A 17259-nucleotide genomic window follows, 5' to 3' on the forward strand; every position below is an offset into this window, starting at 1 on the left:
AGTTGATGATCTTTTGATACTGTTTAATGACAATCCATGGGATTATACAAGAATGACACAGAGATGACCATCATAGCCGGTAAACATTGTGCACCATGATATTCATTGTGAGGGTACAATTGTGGTGTTAAAATTGTGAAAAATCAGCTAAAAACAACATTTACTACACTATTGGAACTGTAACTGGTCAACGTTTCTTTCCTATAGTCAAAATAGTTTTATAAGTTAACGAGAAAAAACTTTTTCATAGTGTAGTGGTTTCTGTAAACTATAATTTCCTTGGCAATACCAAGATATATTTAATACTATCTTTTAAAAAGATGCATACGTGTTGTATCTATAAATAGACCACGCATCAGCTGTCACATACAATGGAGATGTTGATGAAATTGATTAGTGTTTTTCTTATTCTAGCATTTTGTATTATACATGTTATATCTGACAAATCATTAAACATATTAGTGTTTGGTGGAAACGGATTTATTGGTGCTGAAACTGCAGGCGCGTAGCTACGTTTACGTCAAAACGCCCGGGCGTACACATAAATTTTAGAGAAAAAATATTTTAATCTAAATAAAATAAAAGATCTGATTAAAAGCCTTTTAGTTCTTTCCTCTATGACTTGTAATTGAAGAAAGAAGTGACGAAATTTACTTTTAATCAAATGGTATCATATTATTTATACATTTGTTCATTTTCTGTCAAAGTGTGAATATTGAGCCTGTGACCTTTATGTAGCAATAAACAGTTAGGAAAAAATATTAAAATTTTCCCTCATAAATTTTACCATCCCCTTTTCATTGCCTTCTTGCAATATTAAGCTTACTGTTTGTGTCATATATGTGCATATGTATGTAATCAGAATCTTCCATAGATTTCATATCCAGTGTATAAAATGGTAAAATATAATTTATTTTTGGTGTATCCATGGCAACAATCTGCATTTTTTTGTTATAAAATATAGCAAAAAGGGAGGAAAAGACGTCACATATTTCCCCAAAATTTGGCCAAAAGTAGAATTTCAATCACTTCAAGTAATACCTTTTCTGAAACTGTTTACATATACCTTTCAATAACTCCGATGAAAATCATATGTCTTTCGTCTCATTTTTTTTTGTAAAATTGCGTCAAAAACTTCGTGTAGAAAAAAAGTGTTTGTAAACATTACATTAATTTCTGGACCGATGACCGGTCTAGCTATGAAAATACGGAGAGTCAAACAGAAAATAGCCCATAAAACATGTAAAAAATAATCTTGATGTTCTTATAAACCACCTTTGAAGGCTAAATTAGTACTCAGCTGTCTAAAAATGAATTTTATTACACAATAACTTTCATATTTGAAAAATCCACCGTGGCCAAAATGCGAAACCAAACTCCTAACTGTGTATTGCTACCTTATGTAGCGAAAGCGACACATACCGATCGTAGATTCCGTCGTCGTCGGCGTCGTCAACACTTAGGTTTGGTCTGTGCATGGTTAGAGTTTGTTCAAGCATTTAATAACTTTGTCAAACCTTCATGGACATTGTTTGCAGTTAATAAGTAGATACAGTAAGATAGTCTTAGGTTAAAGTTTGTTTAACATCAATTACTTTGTCAAACCTTCATCGAATTTTATGACAATTTGGCAGAAGCTTTTTTATGATTAAGAGATAATGTCTGAAGCAAAATTTGAAAGTACATTTTTTTCTTCATTTTTCTGTATTTTTTTGACAGACGGACTTATTTTATTTTTATTTTTTTGCAATCAACAGACTGGATTAAATTTTTTTGACATGTTAAATCTTTATACCTTCATAGATTGTTATGACACTTGGATATCAGCTAATTGTTCAATTTCATAAAAAGCATCGGAATAAAAGTTTGCTTTTTTTCTTAAATTCCGCTTTTACACTGACAGCAGCAATCCCAGGCGAGACACAGGCCTTACACAGTTTTATGTTACACCTGACTATCTTTAAACATTAATCAGTTCCTGTGTCCATAAACAAAATTTGTGCATAAAAATGGGACAAAATAAGATGAAGTTAAAATAATAAATAGAACGACAACATTGAAATGGAAACTCTGCTTTTTGGGATTTTTGTCGATTGCTTGTGTTTAATCCCACATCTCCCTTTAAACATAGTATAAAGTGACTGGTTTGGACATTTTTCTCTGAAACCTATGACCATTAGATTCCAAATGAACACAATAACTGATAAATTAACAAATCAGACTCTAAAGTATGTTACTATTGATGAGTTTTTTTATGACAAATTTATTTAAAATAATATTTCTTTCTCAATAACGAGTGAGCTTCCTGGTGCTTCACCCCAACGAACCTCTTACCAGGAAGTCCTCTGACCTAAACCCGCTGGTGGCACTCACGCCCCTCGCCAAGGTTCGGGCGTACACTTAAAAATGGCCTAGCTACGCCACTGAACTGTGGAAAGGATTTTATCGGAGAATCATAAAGTGACACTTGTAAATCGTGGGAACTGGTATTGGGATTCTGGAATTAAAATCAAACCGTTTGTTCAACACATAACCTGCGATAGAACACAACCTCTGAAAGACTGTAATCTCTTACAATCTTTTTTATTAGAAAGTGGTGACAGTTTGTATTTTGATTTCGTTATAGATTTCAGCGGATACTTTTCATTTCAGATGAAAGATGTCCTTGAAACATTCCAAAATCAGATAGGGAAGTATATTTTCATAAGTTCAGATTCAGTATACGAAGTGTGTAAAGAGAAGCAGCATTACGAGTTTACAGTTGAAACTGATGCTGTAAGACCTACGGATGAAAAATTACAGAAAGAATTAAATGAAAAAGATGATTATGGCCACCAGAAACTAGAATGTGAAGAGGAATTAATAAAAGATGGAGTGCCATTTTTAATCTTGAGATTACCGGATGTTATAGGACCGAGAGATAACACCTTACGATGGTGGATTTACCAGCTATGGATAAAATTATCCGACTATTTAACTCATCCAATAACTATACCGAAACGATTGTTTTATAAGTCCTTAAGTTTTGTATACGTAAAAGATGTGTCAGATCTAATCGTTAATTCATTATCGTTTAAACCAGGTGTGTTCAACAAAGCTTATAACTTAGCTTTCTCAGAAACAAAAACTTTATACCAGTTATTATCACACATTAGAGATAAAATAGGAAAAGGGTCTACAAATATTTTATTAAGTGAACAAGAGGACTATATGCATTTGTTTCCGTCTGTGACATTAGGGCCAATAAATATAGATAAAGCAAAGGAACGCCTTGGATGGAACCCTACCCCATTTGAAATAGCAGCAGAGAAAACAACAATGTTTTATGAAAATGCGATTTCTAACAAATCATTTACTGTTGAAGCTGATAGAGTGATTAAAAAGATACAACAATATTTTACAGACAACTCAAATGACGTTTACAACGGTCTTTACCAAGAGTATGGTATAACTGGACATCATATTAAACAGGATCTGTGATTGTCCACTGATATTTTCTACGTCCTTATCCTTCTCTTGACACAAAGATTAACAGATGTATATGGCACAAAGCTAGAGGTCTTTTTTTAAGGTAGCACACCCGAAACACCAGACAATGTGTTTCAAATTTTTTATATGTTACATTTATTTTTCATGAGATATTTTAAAATACAATAAAAGATAACTGAAACATACCACAAATGTAATTAACTATCTTACTGAGTTTTTATTTTAATATTTTATACCCCTTCTACGTTTTCGTGATGTCTCTTATGTGTCCGAGCTATTAGGGAATAAAGGGGGGCTAAAATCTCCATTTGCATATTTTTTTAGTTGGTTTTGTAATCCTATTCAATTCTATTTTATCCAATTACATATTTAGATGGTAAGTTTTTTCTCTTGACGTATGGCAATTTATTTTGCATCTGACAGGTTCTAACACATAAGAATGAAAATGAACATTGCACTTATATATTGTATACACGACACCCCCCCCCCCCCCCAAAAAAAAAGGTATCCTTTCCAGTTTATGACATCGTCATATCCACAATTGCTTTTTGAATATATTTGTCTAGTTGAAATACTAAGTCGTATCAGATTAGCTCATTCTAACCTTTTATTGGGAATTGTAGCTAATTTAAACAACAGGAATCCAATCAAAATGAACCATAAAATTATGTTTTTAATTTCCTTGGTTTTTTCTAATGTAATGAAAATAAATTTGATTATATTACTACTCTTTCATTTTAAAAAATGCCAAATCTCATGCAAAAGTTATTTCTGGGTATGCACTTAAACACCAAGTGTAGAAAAGATGAGAATATTGGGACAAAAAACATGACAAAACTTTACATGAACTTAGTCTCACTAGGTTCACCATTAACAAAGTCATCATAATTAAAAAATCTATTTCCTGTACTGTTTGGCAACGTCGTCACGGTTTAGATATCTGCAAAGTCCTTGCAAAGTCACTCGATTAATTAAAGTTTTGAGTTAGATTCTTATAATTAGTTGTATATGCCAACGTTTGTTAAAAGAACAAGGGACAATTTATTCCAAATCAAATTCTTTTCAAAAGTCTTTTAATCTTTACGAAAATTCTCATTATCATGGCTTCAATCGTGCACTTTGAGGTTCTAACAATATTACGGTTTATTTCTAAACGTATGAGAAAATTATAAATACAAGAGTGCACAAACTGAAATGTCTCGACTGTTTTACTGATCATATATAATTGAATTTGTATAACCGTCTTTATGATAAAGGTTTTTTCTAGAGGTATCACATAACTATCAATGTTCCTTGAAAATAAGATCAAGGTCAAATGAATCTTGCCAGAAGGGCATATACTTACTACAATCGTTGACATATCGCCTATAGTATCCGAGGAACGCAACTAACCATGAAAATTTAAAGTTGACCAATGGACCACGATAATTAGGTCAAGGTCAGATGAACCATACCAGACGCACATGTACATTTCACAATCATTCCATACACCAAATATAGTTGACCTATATACTATAAAGCATATAAGATACGGACATAACCACGAAAACTTAACGTTGTCCAATGATCCATGAAGTGAGGTCAAGGTCATGTGAACCCTGTTAGAAGGACATGTACACATTGCAATGTTTATATATACCAAATAAAGTAATCCTATTAATTCAAATTTTGGGTATACATGTATTTATAAATACACACAGTAAATATATACGTGAAGGATATTGTAAACCAAATAAAAATTATATTTGAGGTATTTCTCTATATTATCTTTCAGGTACACATTAATTCATTTTGGATAAATATGTCTTTTGATGCAAAATTTGACAAAAACATGCAAGATTTACAATTTTAATAGTGTATTAAACTTTTATTCAACAGTGATATGTTGCACTAAAATACCAATCCCAGTATGCTTTAACAACTACCTGATTTTTGTACTGAATGAAACAAATGCATAGTAAATTGGGACCTACTCTTTAGCGTAGTGGTTTTAAAGAAGAGTTTTGGATCTATTTATTGAATACGATCCTAGGGAAAACTTTGTGAACATGAAATGATTTTGTATATCTTTAATTCCTGGTATGTATATATTCGCCAATTTATGTTTAACACCAATCCATCATCAACATCATCATCATCATTGCGCATGCTTTGAAAGGATTTGTTTGCCAAATATAGTTCAAATCAATCCAATCAAACAAACGAATGTTTCATGGAATTTAAGAAATAGTTGTAATATTTTTTAAATCTAGTGTGCATTGTAGTTGAGGGGTTAATTCTGTTTAACTGAAATCTAAAAAAAATAAAATATTCAACGACTCCCTATTAGTTACTTCATGATGTTTCATGTACAAAAATATAAAGGAAACACAGATATCATTCATGGACATTAGTCTCGTTTCTACTGAGGTCTTGAAATTATTGTGGAGATTCAATTTAATAGAGATCTTTATAAAGCATAATAGAAATGCAACTATTATTATAGGATGTAAGTTGCTCTTTCAGTCGCTTAAGTTATTAGTGTAGTTGGGTTGTTCAGTCTTATGAAAAAGTTTTGGAGTTATATGAATATCAGTATTTTATCAAAGTTCTGTCAATTTATATGGCTTAAGATGCCTCTTTTCATGAAAATTTTAATGATCCTACAACATTTTACTGGTCTTGGCTGTATAGTTTATGGTAAATCAGGAATATTGGTTTATGTCTCATCAATGTATGACCCTATGTTTGTAAGGAACAAGACTAAGCTAGTATTGGTATCCAGGTATTAACACTTATGATCCTATGTCCTGTCCTATTTATTGCATTGTACAATGTCGTGCTTTTTCAGACTGCTAATTAGTACGTCTTTACAATAAATCTATTGGCAGTGAGCCGATTGTCATTTTAGTCATGGACATCATGGTTTATTTATTAGGGGTAGTTAAAATTGGCTTCAAACTATCTTTAAGCAACTGTGAGTACGGTATTTTTATACTTCATAATAATCTGATGAGTCACACCCTATTGTTTGTTTTATCATATTGTTGTTACACCAATGTCAAAAGGTAGCCCGCTAACCAATACGTTTAACACTGCCAGTCTGGAAACCTTCATAAAAGTTTGGAAAGGATCAAATAAGAAATGAATGCCTTATCCCAGTGACAAGTATAAATATTGGATACTTTTACATATTCTAAGGACAAACAGACAGACCAAATGTACAGAAAAGAGTATAAGAGATGAAGAAATAATAAGTTCTTTTTTCATCTCTACATCTTTGTTCAACTGAAAGAATGATGATTTTTGTTTGAAATTGTTATTTATGTGCTTATGTGACTTTTAAAAGTGCTTCTGACCAATATTTTTTTTAACTTAATCTGATGATTATGTGTGTTCATCTTATTTATAAACTGTTCACAGAGATATGTCTCTCCTTTTTAGTTATTTTAATAGTAAAATTCAAATGTTGAAATTAAAAAAGCAATACCTTAACATGCAAGTTATGCAAAATATTCAGTCAATGAACCATGACTGAAGGTACAGGGCCAAATAATCTCCATGGAAATGAGATGTGCCAATGCTTACAACTGCATACCAAATATCATTGACTTATCACAAGTGGTTCCCCTTATACTGACCTAATCACAAACATGTAAACAAAGCAAAAGTTTCAAAGTAGACCATAACTGAGGGGCAGGGCCAAATAATCTCCATTGAAAAGAGATGTTCTAATGCTTATACAACTGCATACCAAGTATCATTGACCTACCACTAGTGGATCCCCATAAACTGACCTAATCACAAGCTAAAACATTGTTGATGCCAACGTCAACAGAAACAGCATACCTATTTCACAAGGCGAGACAAAAATAATATGTGCTAACATGTTTATGCTTATATGTATTGAAACTTTGTGGTTTTGTGATCTTTTGTATATATGTTATAGTCAGTTGTAAGAGCTTTTTTTAAGTGCAAGTTTATTGTTGATTCTACATATGTGCTGACTCTAAATAAAATTTACTTTATAATTTACTTAAAAGTTAGTGTTAAAAGGTTAAAACAGTAATAACAAAATTCCATTTCAATGTGATATTTCATTTATTCACTATCAACACTTGAAATGTTGATTAAACATCAAACACATTCCAACTTTCTTCCAAACAAACGTATCATTAAAACAGGCACACAAATAAAAGACTTGGTGACACAGCAGTTAGTTATATAACAGGAAGATTTTATTATTACTATTACTCTGCCACCATTGACGGGACAAACATCAAACAGGAAGCAGCTATATAATGCTTATTATAAGCACAGTTATGTCCCCTGTCCCAAGGTCAAAACAGGGGACACAAATAATGGAGTAATAGTAATAATGTGTTATATTGACTTAAATTATCCTTCAATAGAATACATAGTTCATTAATTAGTCATAATGCCTTCCTTTCATAATGTTTGGCTTGTCATTAAAACTTCTTTTTTCTGAATTTCAGAAAATTATTTAAAAACAAAATACAAGCAACTTGAAATAATTAGCAGACATTAAAATCAACAAGCAGTTTGTGATGAACAAATTGCATAGATTTCTTTTTAAATAGTACACTACAAAGTTTACAGAACTACTAATTATCAATAAATAATATTATTATAATACTATCAGTAGGTGTGGTGCATTTACATTTCCCAGAACAAAATTTCATTAAAACACCAAGTTAAAATCAATTGTAAATAGGCAACAATATATTAATAACAAAAATCTCTTTATTACTTAGAGAAATGTAAATACACCCATCACTGCTTACAGTCAAATATTGAGGAGCACACAAACATGCATTAACATTAGCAAACTTAACAATAGAGTAGGAAGATTCCATATACATTTTATATTCCAATGCTTTGCAGCAAAACAATATTGAACAAAAAATTAAAAGAAAATTTAGTTATTTCAAACACATTAAACCCAATAAAATAAGTTAAAAGAGACCGACCAGCTCTGGCACCATAAAGCATGGCTGTATTGAAACATTCTGAAGAATGACTATGAAATTCTAAAAAATGACTGGTTGACAATTCTTGAATATGATATCTGAATGAATAATTCTAAAATAAGACAGTCAAACACACATGTTTATAATGGAGAATTTCTTTATGGTGCCAGGCAATCAAACTACTTCTGGACATGATTTTACACATTTTAATAGACTAACACTATTTCAATCAACTGTCAACTTTTCCCCATTAAACCAATTAATTCAACAATGTTACATATTGAAAGACATTGAATATCTACTGCTGACAGTCTTTTCTAGGTATTAAATTGCATAGGCAGAAAGCAACCCATAAAAAGAAAAAAAATAAGCAGATTATCATTACTATAGACATCTAGGGATTGAGACAAAAACTAATAACGCCCCAGATTCATTACAATTTATGGTAGATTGACCAAAAGAGAGACTTATTTTAATATATAAAAAATCTTAAGAGATCTTAATGACCAAATCATACCAAATGAATGAAAGCACTATACTCTTTAGTATATCTTTAACTATATGTCTTCGAATATCTTTAACTATACGTCTTTGAATAGCTTTTACTTTCAGTGAAATGTTTACCTTTTAGAGATTGTCTCCAGTTCATGACACATATATATCCAATATTATTACTTTATTCTAAAGCTGTGATTTGTCATAAGGGTACTTGCCTTATAGTTATTCTTTAATTTTAAAGAGAACAGAATTTGTATAAATATCCGAACTATTTGCAGGTGTTTAAACAATATTAAATCAAATTGATAACATTTCTTTGGTAATTGGCACAATTTTCACTCAGTACTTTTTATTTCATGTTTTGTAAGAATATAAACAAATTTTCAAACACTATGTTAGATGATGTATCAAAAGCAGCTGTGAAACCCCAAAAAACTTAAATTCCACAGTTGTATTTTTTTTATCAGAAGTTCTTTACTATAAGATCAACAAAAGATATGGAGATATTGAGAATTTGTTAACAGGGGACTACACATATCCATGGATGCCATTAGGTGCAGCTAAGTCCAGACTTCTTCTTGACAAAGATGTCTTTAATATTCATGTTGACTTGTAGTTTTTCTCTAGTTACTGGTGTATAATCCAAACAAAATCTGAAAGTTAAAATAGAGTTGTGTGAAATCAAATAAAATGGCAGATTTCCCTTTACGGTTCTCTTTCTCTTGTTAAGATATCACCTATGTGTGTTAAAATAATAATGTTAAACTTTTAGCAATAAATCCATATGTTTCAGCTTATGGTGAAGAAAATTTAGTATACTTTAAACAACTGTCCCCAGCAATTTATTTACCTGCACTTCGATCATGGCTTGCATGAATACTTCAACACAATTATAAATGGTGGCAATAGCTCACTCCAAAAGAATGGCATATAAATGGCCCAAACTAATGTTAGAAAGGGCTAAAGTGCATAAAAAGTATCCCAAAAATGATTGGTTTACAGTATATTTTTTCAGTTTTGAACAGTTTACTAATATTTGCATTATACTTTTTTTTTAATATGATAAGTATCAACTGATGAAAAACAAATTTAAATTACATGAACAAAACATTTTAATTGTTGTAAAATTCAATTTAAATATGTTGTAGACCATTAAATTAACAATTTATAAATAATACTCATTCCAATGTATATTACCTTTTGAAGGCTTCAAGTTCCTTTTCAGTTTCATCCAGTTCTCCATTCTCAAGGTCTGATTCTGACTTGGGAAGGAAAATTTCATCTGCAATATTAAAAGAAGTAATTATCAAAACAAAATTTCCAGATTAATTGGTTCAAACATCTTTTGAGATTTCTTTTTACTGCTGGTATAGAAGGTAGACAAAAACAAATATTTCAATATGTTACAAAAGCTCCTCACTTTGTGTGCTATGATGTATGGCAAACATTGTACTGTGTGTGCTATGATGCACGGCAACCATTGTACTGTGTGTGCTATGATGCACGGCAACCATTGTACTGTGTGTGCTATGATGTACGGCAAACATTGTACTGTGTGTGCTATGATGTACGGCAAACATTGTACTGTGTGTGCTATGATGTACGGCAAACATTGTACTGTGTGTGCTATGATGTATGGCAACCATTGTACTGTGTGTGCTATGATGTATGGCAACCATTGTACTGTGTGTGCTATGATGTACGGCAACCATTGTACTGTGTGTGCTATGATGTACGGCAAACATTGTACTGTGTGTGCTATGATGTACAGAAACCATTGTACCTGTTCATTTGTTAATCTGTATCCAAATATATAATCCCATGGACATATTTTACATTAAATTTTAAGAATTTATTTAAGTCCCAATCCCAATGGTAAAGCTTTCAGAAATCTTTTGAATGAATGTTAATCTGAAGTGACAGAGGTCATGGGTTTCATCACATCATAAGCATGCAACATTTTATATTAAGAATTACTAAAGTGAACAGGCTGAAATGTATAGCCTACTTTTCTTATCATAATCAAAATCTAAGTTGAAAGTCTTTAAGATAAAGGTTCTACACAGATATATCCATATAACATAACTTTAACATTATTGATGATCCATGAAATTGAGATCAAGGTCAGATGAACCCTTCCAGTCAAACATGTTCACCTTACAATCATTCCATTCACCAAATATAGTCGACCTTTGAAATACATGATCTGAGAAACAGACCTTACTACTTAAACTTAATTTTGACCAATGAACCATTATTTACACAGATGCTCTCCCACTTAAATACTGAGAAAACTGAGAAAAAAAAGGGCCATAGTGACCTTTATGTTGCTAAACAAAGCTGTACCATACACGTGGACTATGGAGGCAAAATATTCATTGATAAATAATGTTTCATATTTAAGATGAAATAGACCTAGTATCATAAAACTTAATCAAAATCAGTGGTATGGATGGATATGTCACAAGTGTCTTGCTGTTTGACACAAATGGGCAATAAAATACTTCAATACTAATTACATTTGATAATTTGATTCTACATACAACTGTGCACTGACAACTAATTTCTGTGGTAAACTCAGTTTCTACATACTTACCAATAACACTCAAATCTTCACTGTTCCTATTTTTCTTTTTGTTCTTTCCCTTTTTCCCACCTTTAGGCTGCTAAAATCATAAAATCATAATTGTTCTGAAGAGTCTACAGGAAGGACAGGGACATAATTGGCTTAGTTTTTTTGAATCAATTTCTTTTTATCCCCACTTTCTAGGTGAGATGATGCAAAACAAAAACTGGTATATGTAGTTTAAGATCCATGACATCACAATAAATATACGTATGGTGTCATTGAAACCCCATTTCTAAAGTGTTCTTTTAGAAATGCTTAGAAGGAAGACAATTTTCAAATGGCTTTCAAACAAAAGTGAATGAATAGACCAATTCAATATGTTACCCAATGTTTGTTAGTATCAAAAACACATCTCTTCTCTGAAAATTGGAAAGACCTAACTAAGTAAATTTGCACACCCTTATCAATTATTTCCAAACAAAAATCCCAAGGTTTTACCATAAAATGTACTTCATTTCAATTTCTAGCCCAAAAAAGTACATAACACACCTCCTATGTTAGGTTTCTTGGTTGATTAAAAGCTCTAAAAACTGATACAAAATATGAAGACAAGAATTAACTGCAAAAGTTTCAGTTAAAATAGAAATTTTCTACGTAGGTTCAATGCTCTACATAACAGTCCTTGTAAATCTATTGCAATTTTTAATTCTCAATTGAAAAACAGCAATGATGAAAACTATGTATAACTGATACTAACCTGATCCTGGGGTGGCGATTGGCTAACAACCGCTTTTGTCTTTTGTGTGTCTGCTTTCTTAGGAGAAGATGGCGAGCTAGTAGGACTAGATTTGATTTGTTGTGGAGGAGAAGACGGTTTTGGAGGCGTGGGAGTGGTTGCAGTTTTCTTTACTGTTTTATTGTTATTATTCCCATTTAGTTGAACAATGTTTTTATTAACGACAATATCATTATTATTGTGAACAGATTTTCCTTTCCTTGGTTTCACATCACCAGTGTCCATTCTTTTCTCTGTTGTATCTACATCTTTTTCGTTTTTATTGTCTTTTCTCTTGGCTGATGATTTAGTTGTCTGTTCTGGAACAGGTTTGGCACTGTTGAGAGACGACTGGGAGGCACCTTTAGTGACTTGTAATTTAGGCTGAACAGGAGATGATTTCAGAAGATCTGGCTTTTTAATTGCTTTTAAATTAACTTTTCCATTTGTTTGAAGTGGTTCAACTATAATTCTTTGAGTTTTGACTGGATCAGTCTTGACTATTTTAACTGTTTTCTGTATCTCAGTGGAAGGAGATTTTAGTGGAGCATCAGAAAGTTTAACTTGAAGTTTTACATTGTTTTTGACTTTATTGTCAGTATCTTCTCTCCCTAATGGTGGAACCCGAACTAAATTGGGATCCTCTCGTTTATCACAGCCATTTTTAATCTCTCCTTGCTTTATTTCTTCAACTTGTTTGCGTTTCTTTCTCCTTTTCTTCTCATTTTTACTTTCTTCAATCTTGGCAGCATTAATCAAATTTTTTGCCAGTTCTTTTTCCCTTTCCAATTTCTCATGATGTAGCTTCTCTGCCTCTAATCTGGCCTTTTCTTCAGCCTAAAATGCATTCACATTTATATATCAAGGTTTTCACAAGTTTATGTGTCAAAAATATAAACAAAATCCATGCCTGACATAGTAAAAACAATACAATAGTCATTGTTTTCTAGATATTTTGAAACTGTGATCTGACTTTTGTTCTTTTTTTCTTTCAAAATTATATAAGTTAGAATTGAATTTTTCCTTCTTCCAATATAATCTTTTATTCTTGACCTGCATATTGTCGTAATATCACAACTCTATAATGTTAATAAACAAATCAATGCAAGTGAGTGTATATTGTAATAAATGGTATAAGTATTGGTTTTTTTTAAACTTGAATTAAAAAAAAATAAGTATAAGCTCAAATGAGCCTGAATCATTCACTTATCAAAAGTATTAGTTCAGTTGAAATTTGGTCAGTGGATTCAGAAGAGAACTTTTTTTCCTTAATTTATGATGCAGACAACAATAGAGACGAACACCACATGGTCGCAAAAGCTCACAGGGCAATTGGGCCAGATGAGATAAAGACAGTTTATAGAATAATGGAAAAGAAGATAAACACAAGGCAAACATAATCTTATAAACTGAAGGAAAAATAAGAGAAGATCTGATTGCTATCTGAACAAACCTTTCTTTGTTTCTGTCTAGCACGTTTAGCTGCTTTAGCACTAAGTTGTTTATCTTCTTGCTCCTCTTTATGATTATCTGTACCATTGATATAATGTAATAATTCTTCCAATTCTTCAGATCCTTTATCTTCTAGTGGCTGATCCCTTATCATGTGGTGATCTGCCAGAGAACAGGTGTCTTTATGTTTGGTGTCACTCTAAAAAATAAAACCACTATCATTAATATAAGTGTAACATGATAGGAGAGGTGAAGTGAGAGAAAACATTAAAGTGACAGTAGCATTAGCAGTTACATCTGCACTGGGAACAGTATATCTAACAGGAAATGAATCTGATACGCTTTTCAGTATAAAATTGGTAAAATCTCAGACTCCCCGAGACTTCCCGAGATTTACGGATTTTGGTAGCGTCTGACTGAAAAACTATCAGAACTGCTCAACAAATAAACCACATAACTCTAATTGTAAATAAATACAAGTTTTATCATTTAGAAGATATATTTTGTCATATAAAATTACCAAAATAAGTTTGATTTATTTGATGTGAAGTGTTTTATAATAGTTTGGGAATTTGTAAATCATCGCGGCAATGGCCGCCATTTTTTTTTATTACCTTGTTTGCATTCTGCACAATTCTGTGATGAAATGCTTGCGATTTTAACAAATTTGAAGTGACAGAATACAAGTTTGATACACTAGCATCACTATAAAACTAGTTTGAATGACATTTTATTGATAATATCAGAAATTATTAGGATAATAGCGAGTCCGTTTTTAACACATGTCTGTTTCTGTATCGTATCTTTATTAACTATGGCACGACAATAAAATCGACTACAATCAGGTAGTGTCAAGTCCCGTCAATATATATGTTCCTGATCTGCAACACTGTATGAGAGGTGCAGAAAGATAAAACAGTTGACTGGTGTCTCCAGCTGAGTTGCAATCTAGTACTAGAAACTGTTACACTATAGGAAATGTGTAAAAAGAGAAAAGGGTTGACATGCAAAGTTACACTATAAAAAACTTGTTTAGGTTTTTCTCTTCTTGCAAAGTTTTATTAGAGTACATGTGATTTTTCATTAATGGTTGACTTGTATCTGCTCTAAAAACTTGTATTTCTTACATTGGTAGGTCTCCATATGTCGATACTTTTATTCTATGAATAAACCAGTCAACCATTTCTTGATATAAACCAATTGTGAAGTAAAACAAATCTTTTTACATAAATTCATATTTTTCAGCAACATTGGAAATTTTTCAATATGTGTTATCTCATTTAGCAATCCCTTTATTTTCAGAGTTGTTAAAAATGTAAACTCAGTGGTACTGTTGAACTCCTAATCAATACTCAAGAAAGAGAACATAATTTACCTGTGAAACAACATATCTTACAACAGAATTTTTGAGTTGCCATCTCCAAAAGTAGAACTGATAATCCTTTGGGAAAAAGCTATGTAAATGAGGGAGCAGTGACATACTGATCTGACCAAACATTGTCATAACTCTGTCATCAATGATAAGGTCAATGTGGCATTACACTGTATTTATCAAAAATCTATTGACAAGTTAATTTCTGCTCACACTGAGAAAAAATTAATTTGACATGTGTGTACTGATTGGTGATCACTAATTAGTAAGTCACACAACTACAATCTACCTGGACAGGTGTTCTTGTCTATTGATGTCTTATAGGTAATCACGTTTACCCTCAATTACAAAACAGGAGTTTACCAGGGAAGTTGAGGGATAGAGGTGATAGAAATTATTATATAATAATAATACATGGGTGATGAGGTTCATGACTTTTCTCAGTTTATAATACAATTTGCTTTCCTATTAAATCCTATATAGGGATAAAAACTCATTTTTTCCAATATTATGGAAATTTTTATTTTAGTAAAATTTATTAATTACTAAGAAAGATTTTTCCATTCATGCTAGATTTATTATTCTTAGTTGATTCATTATTATTTTCTGCACACAAGTTAGAATTTAATTATTGCTACTTAATTTTTTTCATCCTAACTTTTGTTATAACTTTTCTAATTGAATTACCAGTTGAAATCTTCTCACCTACATTTACCTGTTAAATTATATACCTTCATATATAACTTCACTTTAAATTGGTTTTCACACTGTATCGACTTAGTTTTTTCATATTATTTTTTTTAATTTCAAGTTGAAAAGTCAATCAACAATCTCGATAGTTTTAGAAAATTTCAGTAAGCAAAGCATGGTGCAGAGGCACATTGATTTTAAGTGATTCAATTTTCAAATATTGATTGATTGATTGATTTGTGTCTAGTGTAAACAATATTTTATTGTGAAAATAATAACATAAACATTACAATATGACAGTTTTATAAAGAATTTGTGTTTAATGCCACTTTCAACACTGTTGTGCTATTTCAGTTTTTAATTGTGGAAGAAGCTAGAGTAACCAGAGAGAACCACCAACCTTCGGTAAGCTTTTTGATTTTTCATTCATTACAAATTCCACATTTTTAAGCATATCATATATAACAAGAGTGCACACGCTGATATGTCTCGCCTTCTTTACTAACCATTGATTTAATGTTGATAGTCCATAATATAAAGCTTTACTACAAGTAACACATAAACTTAACATGATCCAAGAAAATGAAGTCAAGGTCAGATAAACCAAACGAGAAATACATGTACACCTTACAATCATTCAATAAACCAAACATAGTTGACCTATTGCTTATAGTTTCTAAGAAACAGTCTTAACAAAGAAAACTTAACATTGACCAATGAACCATGAAAATGAGGTCAAGGTCAGATGAACCATGCCAGACAGACATGTACACCTTACAATCAATGTATGCATTAAATATAGTTGACCTATTGCTTATAGTATCTAAGAAACAAACTTAACCATGAAAATGAGGTCAAGGTCAGATGATACCTGTCAGACAGACATATACACCTAACAATCCTTCAATACAACAAATATAGTTGATCTATTGCTTATAGTTGAAGAAAAACAGACCAAAACACAAAAACTTAACACTAAGAAATGAACTGTGAAAATGAGGTCAAGGTCAAATAAAACCTGCGAGACTGACATGTACATCATAAAATATTTCCATACACCAAATATAGTTGACCTATTGCATATAGTATTACAAAAAAAGACCAAAACTCAAAAAACTGAACTTTGACCACTGAACCATGAAAATGAGGTCAAGGTCAGATGACACCTACAAGTTGGACATGTACACCTTACAATCATTCCATATACTAAATATAGTAGAGCTACTGCTTGTAGTATCTGATATATGGACTTGACCACGAAAACTTAACCTTGTTCACTGATCCATGAAATGAGGTTGAGGTCGATTGAAAATTGTCTGACGGGCATGAGGACCTTGCAAGGTACGCACATACTAAATATAGTTATCCTATTACTCATAATAAGAAAGAAATAAACATTACAAAAAATATTGACTTTTTTTTCAAGTAGTCACTGAACCATGAA

General features: G+C 31.5%; 1 protein-coding gene across 2 annotated transcripts in view; it reads right to left on the minus strand.

Annotated features, from left to right (window-relative positions):
• Nucleotides 1-7550: 7550 nt before the first annotated feature.
• Nucleotides 7551-17259, minus strand: part of LOC127733930 (protein FAM193A-like) — a 38352-nt gene continuing 28643 nt past the window's right edge. For both annotated transcript variants that reach the window (XM_052243406.1, XM_052243405.1), the window contains exons 16-20: nucleotides 13755-13952; nucleotides 12284-13138; nucleotides 11554-11623; nucleotides 10155-10239; nucleotides 7551-9610 (exon numbers count right to left, since the gene is read on the minus strand). In XM_052243406.1, the coding sequence (XP_052099366.1) occupies nucleotides 9508-9610; nucleotides 10155-10239; nucleotides 11554-11623; nucleotides 12284-13138; nucleotides 13755-13952 (1311 nt within the window). In that variant the 3' untranslated portion in view covers nucleotides 7551-9507. The remainder of the gene's footprint in view (nucleotides 9611-10154; nucleotides 10240-11553; nucleotides 11624-12283; nucleotides 13139-13754; nucleotides 13953-17259) is intronic.

This window comes from Mytilus californianus, unplaced genomic scaffold, assembly GCF_021869535.1.
Source record: "Mytilus californianus isolate M0D057914Y unplaced genomic scaffold, xbMytCali1.0.p SCAF_3, whole genome shotgun sequence".
Taxonomy (NCBI): Eukaryota; Metazoa; Mollusca; class Bivalvia; order Mytilida; family Mytilidae; genus Mytilus; species Mytilus californianus.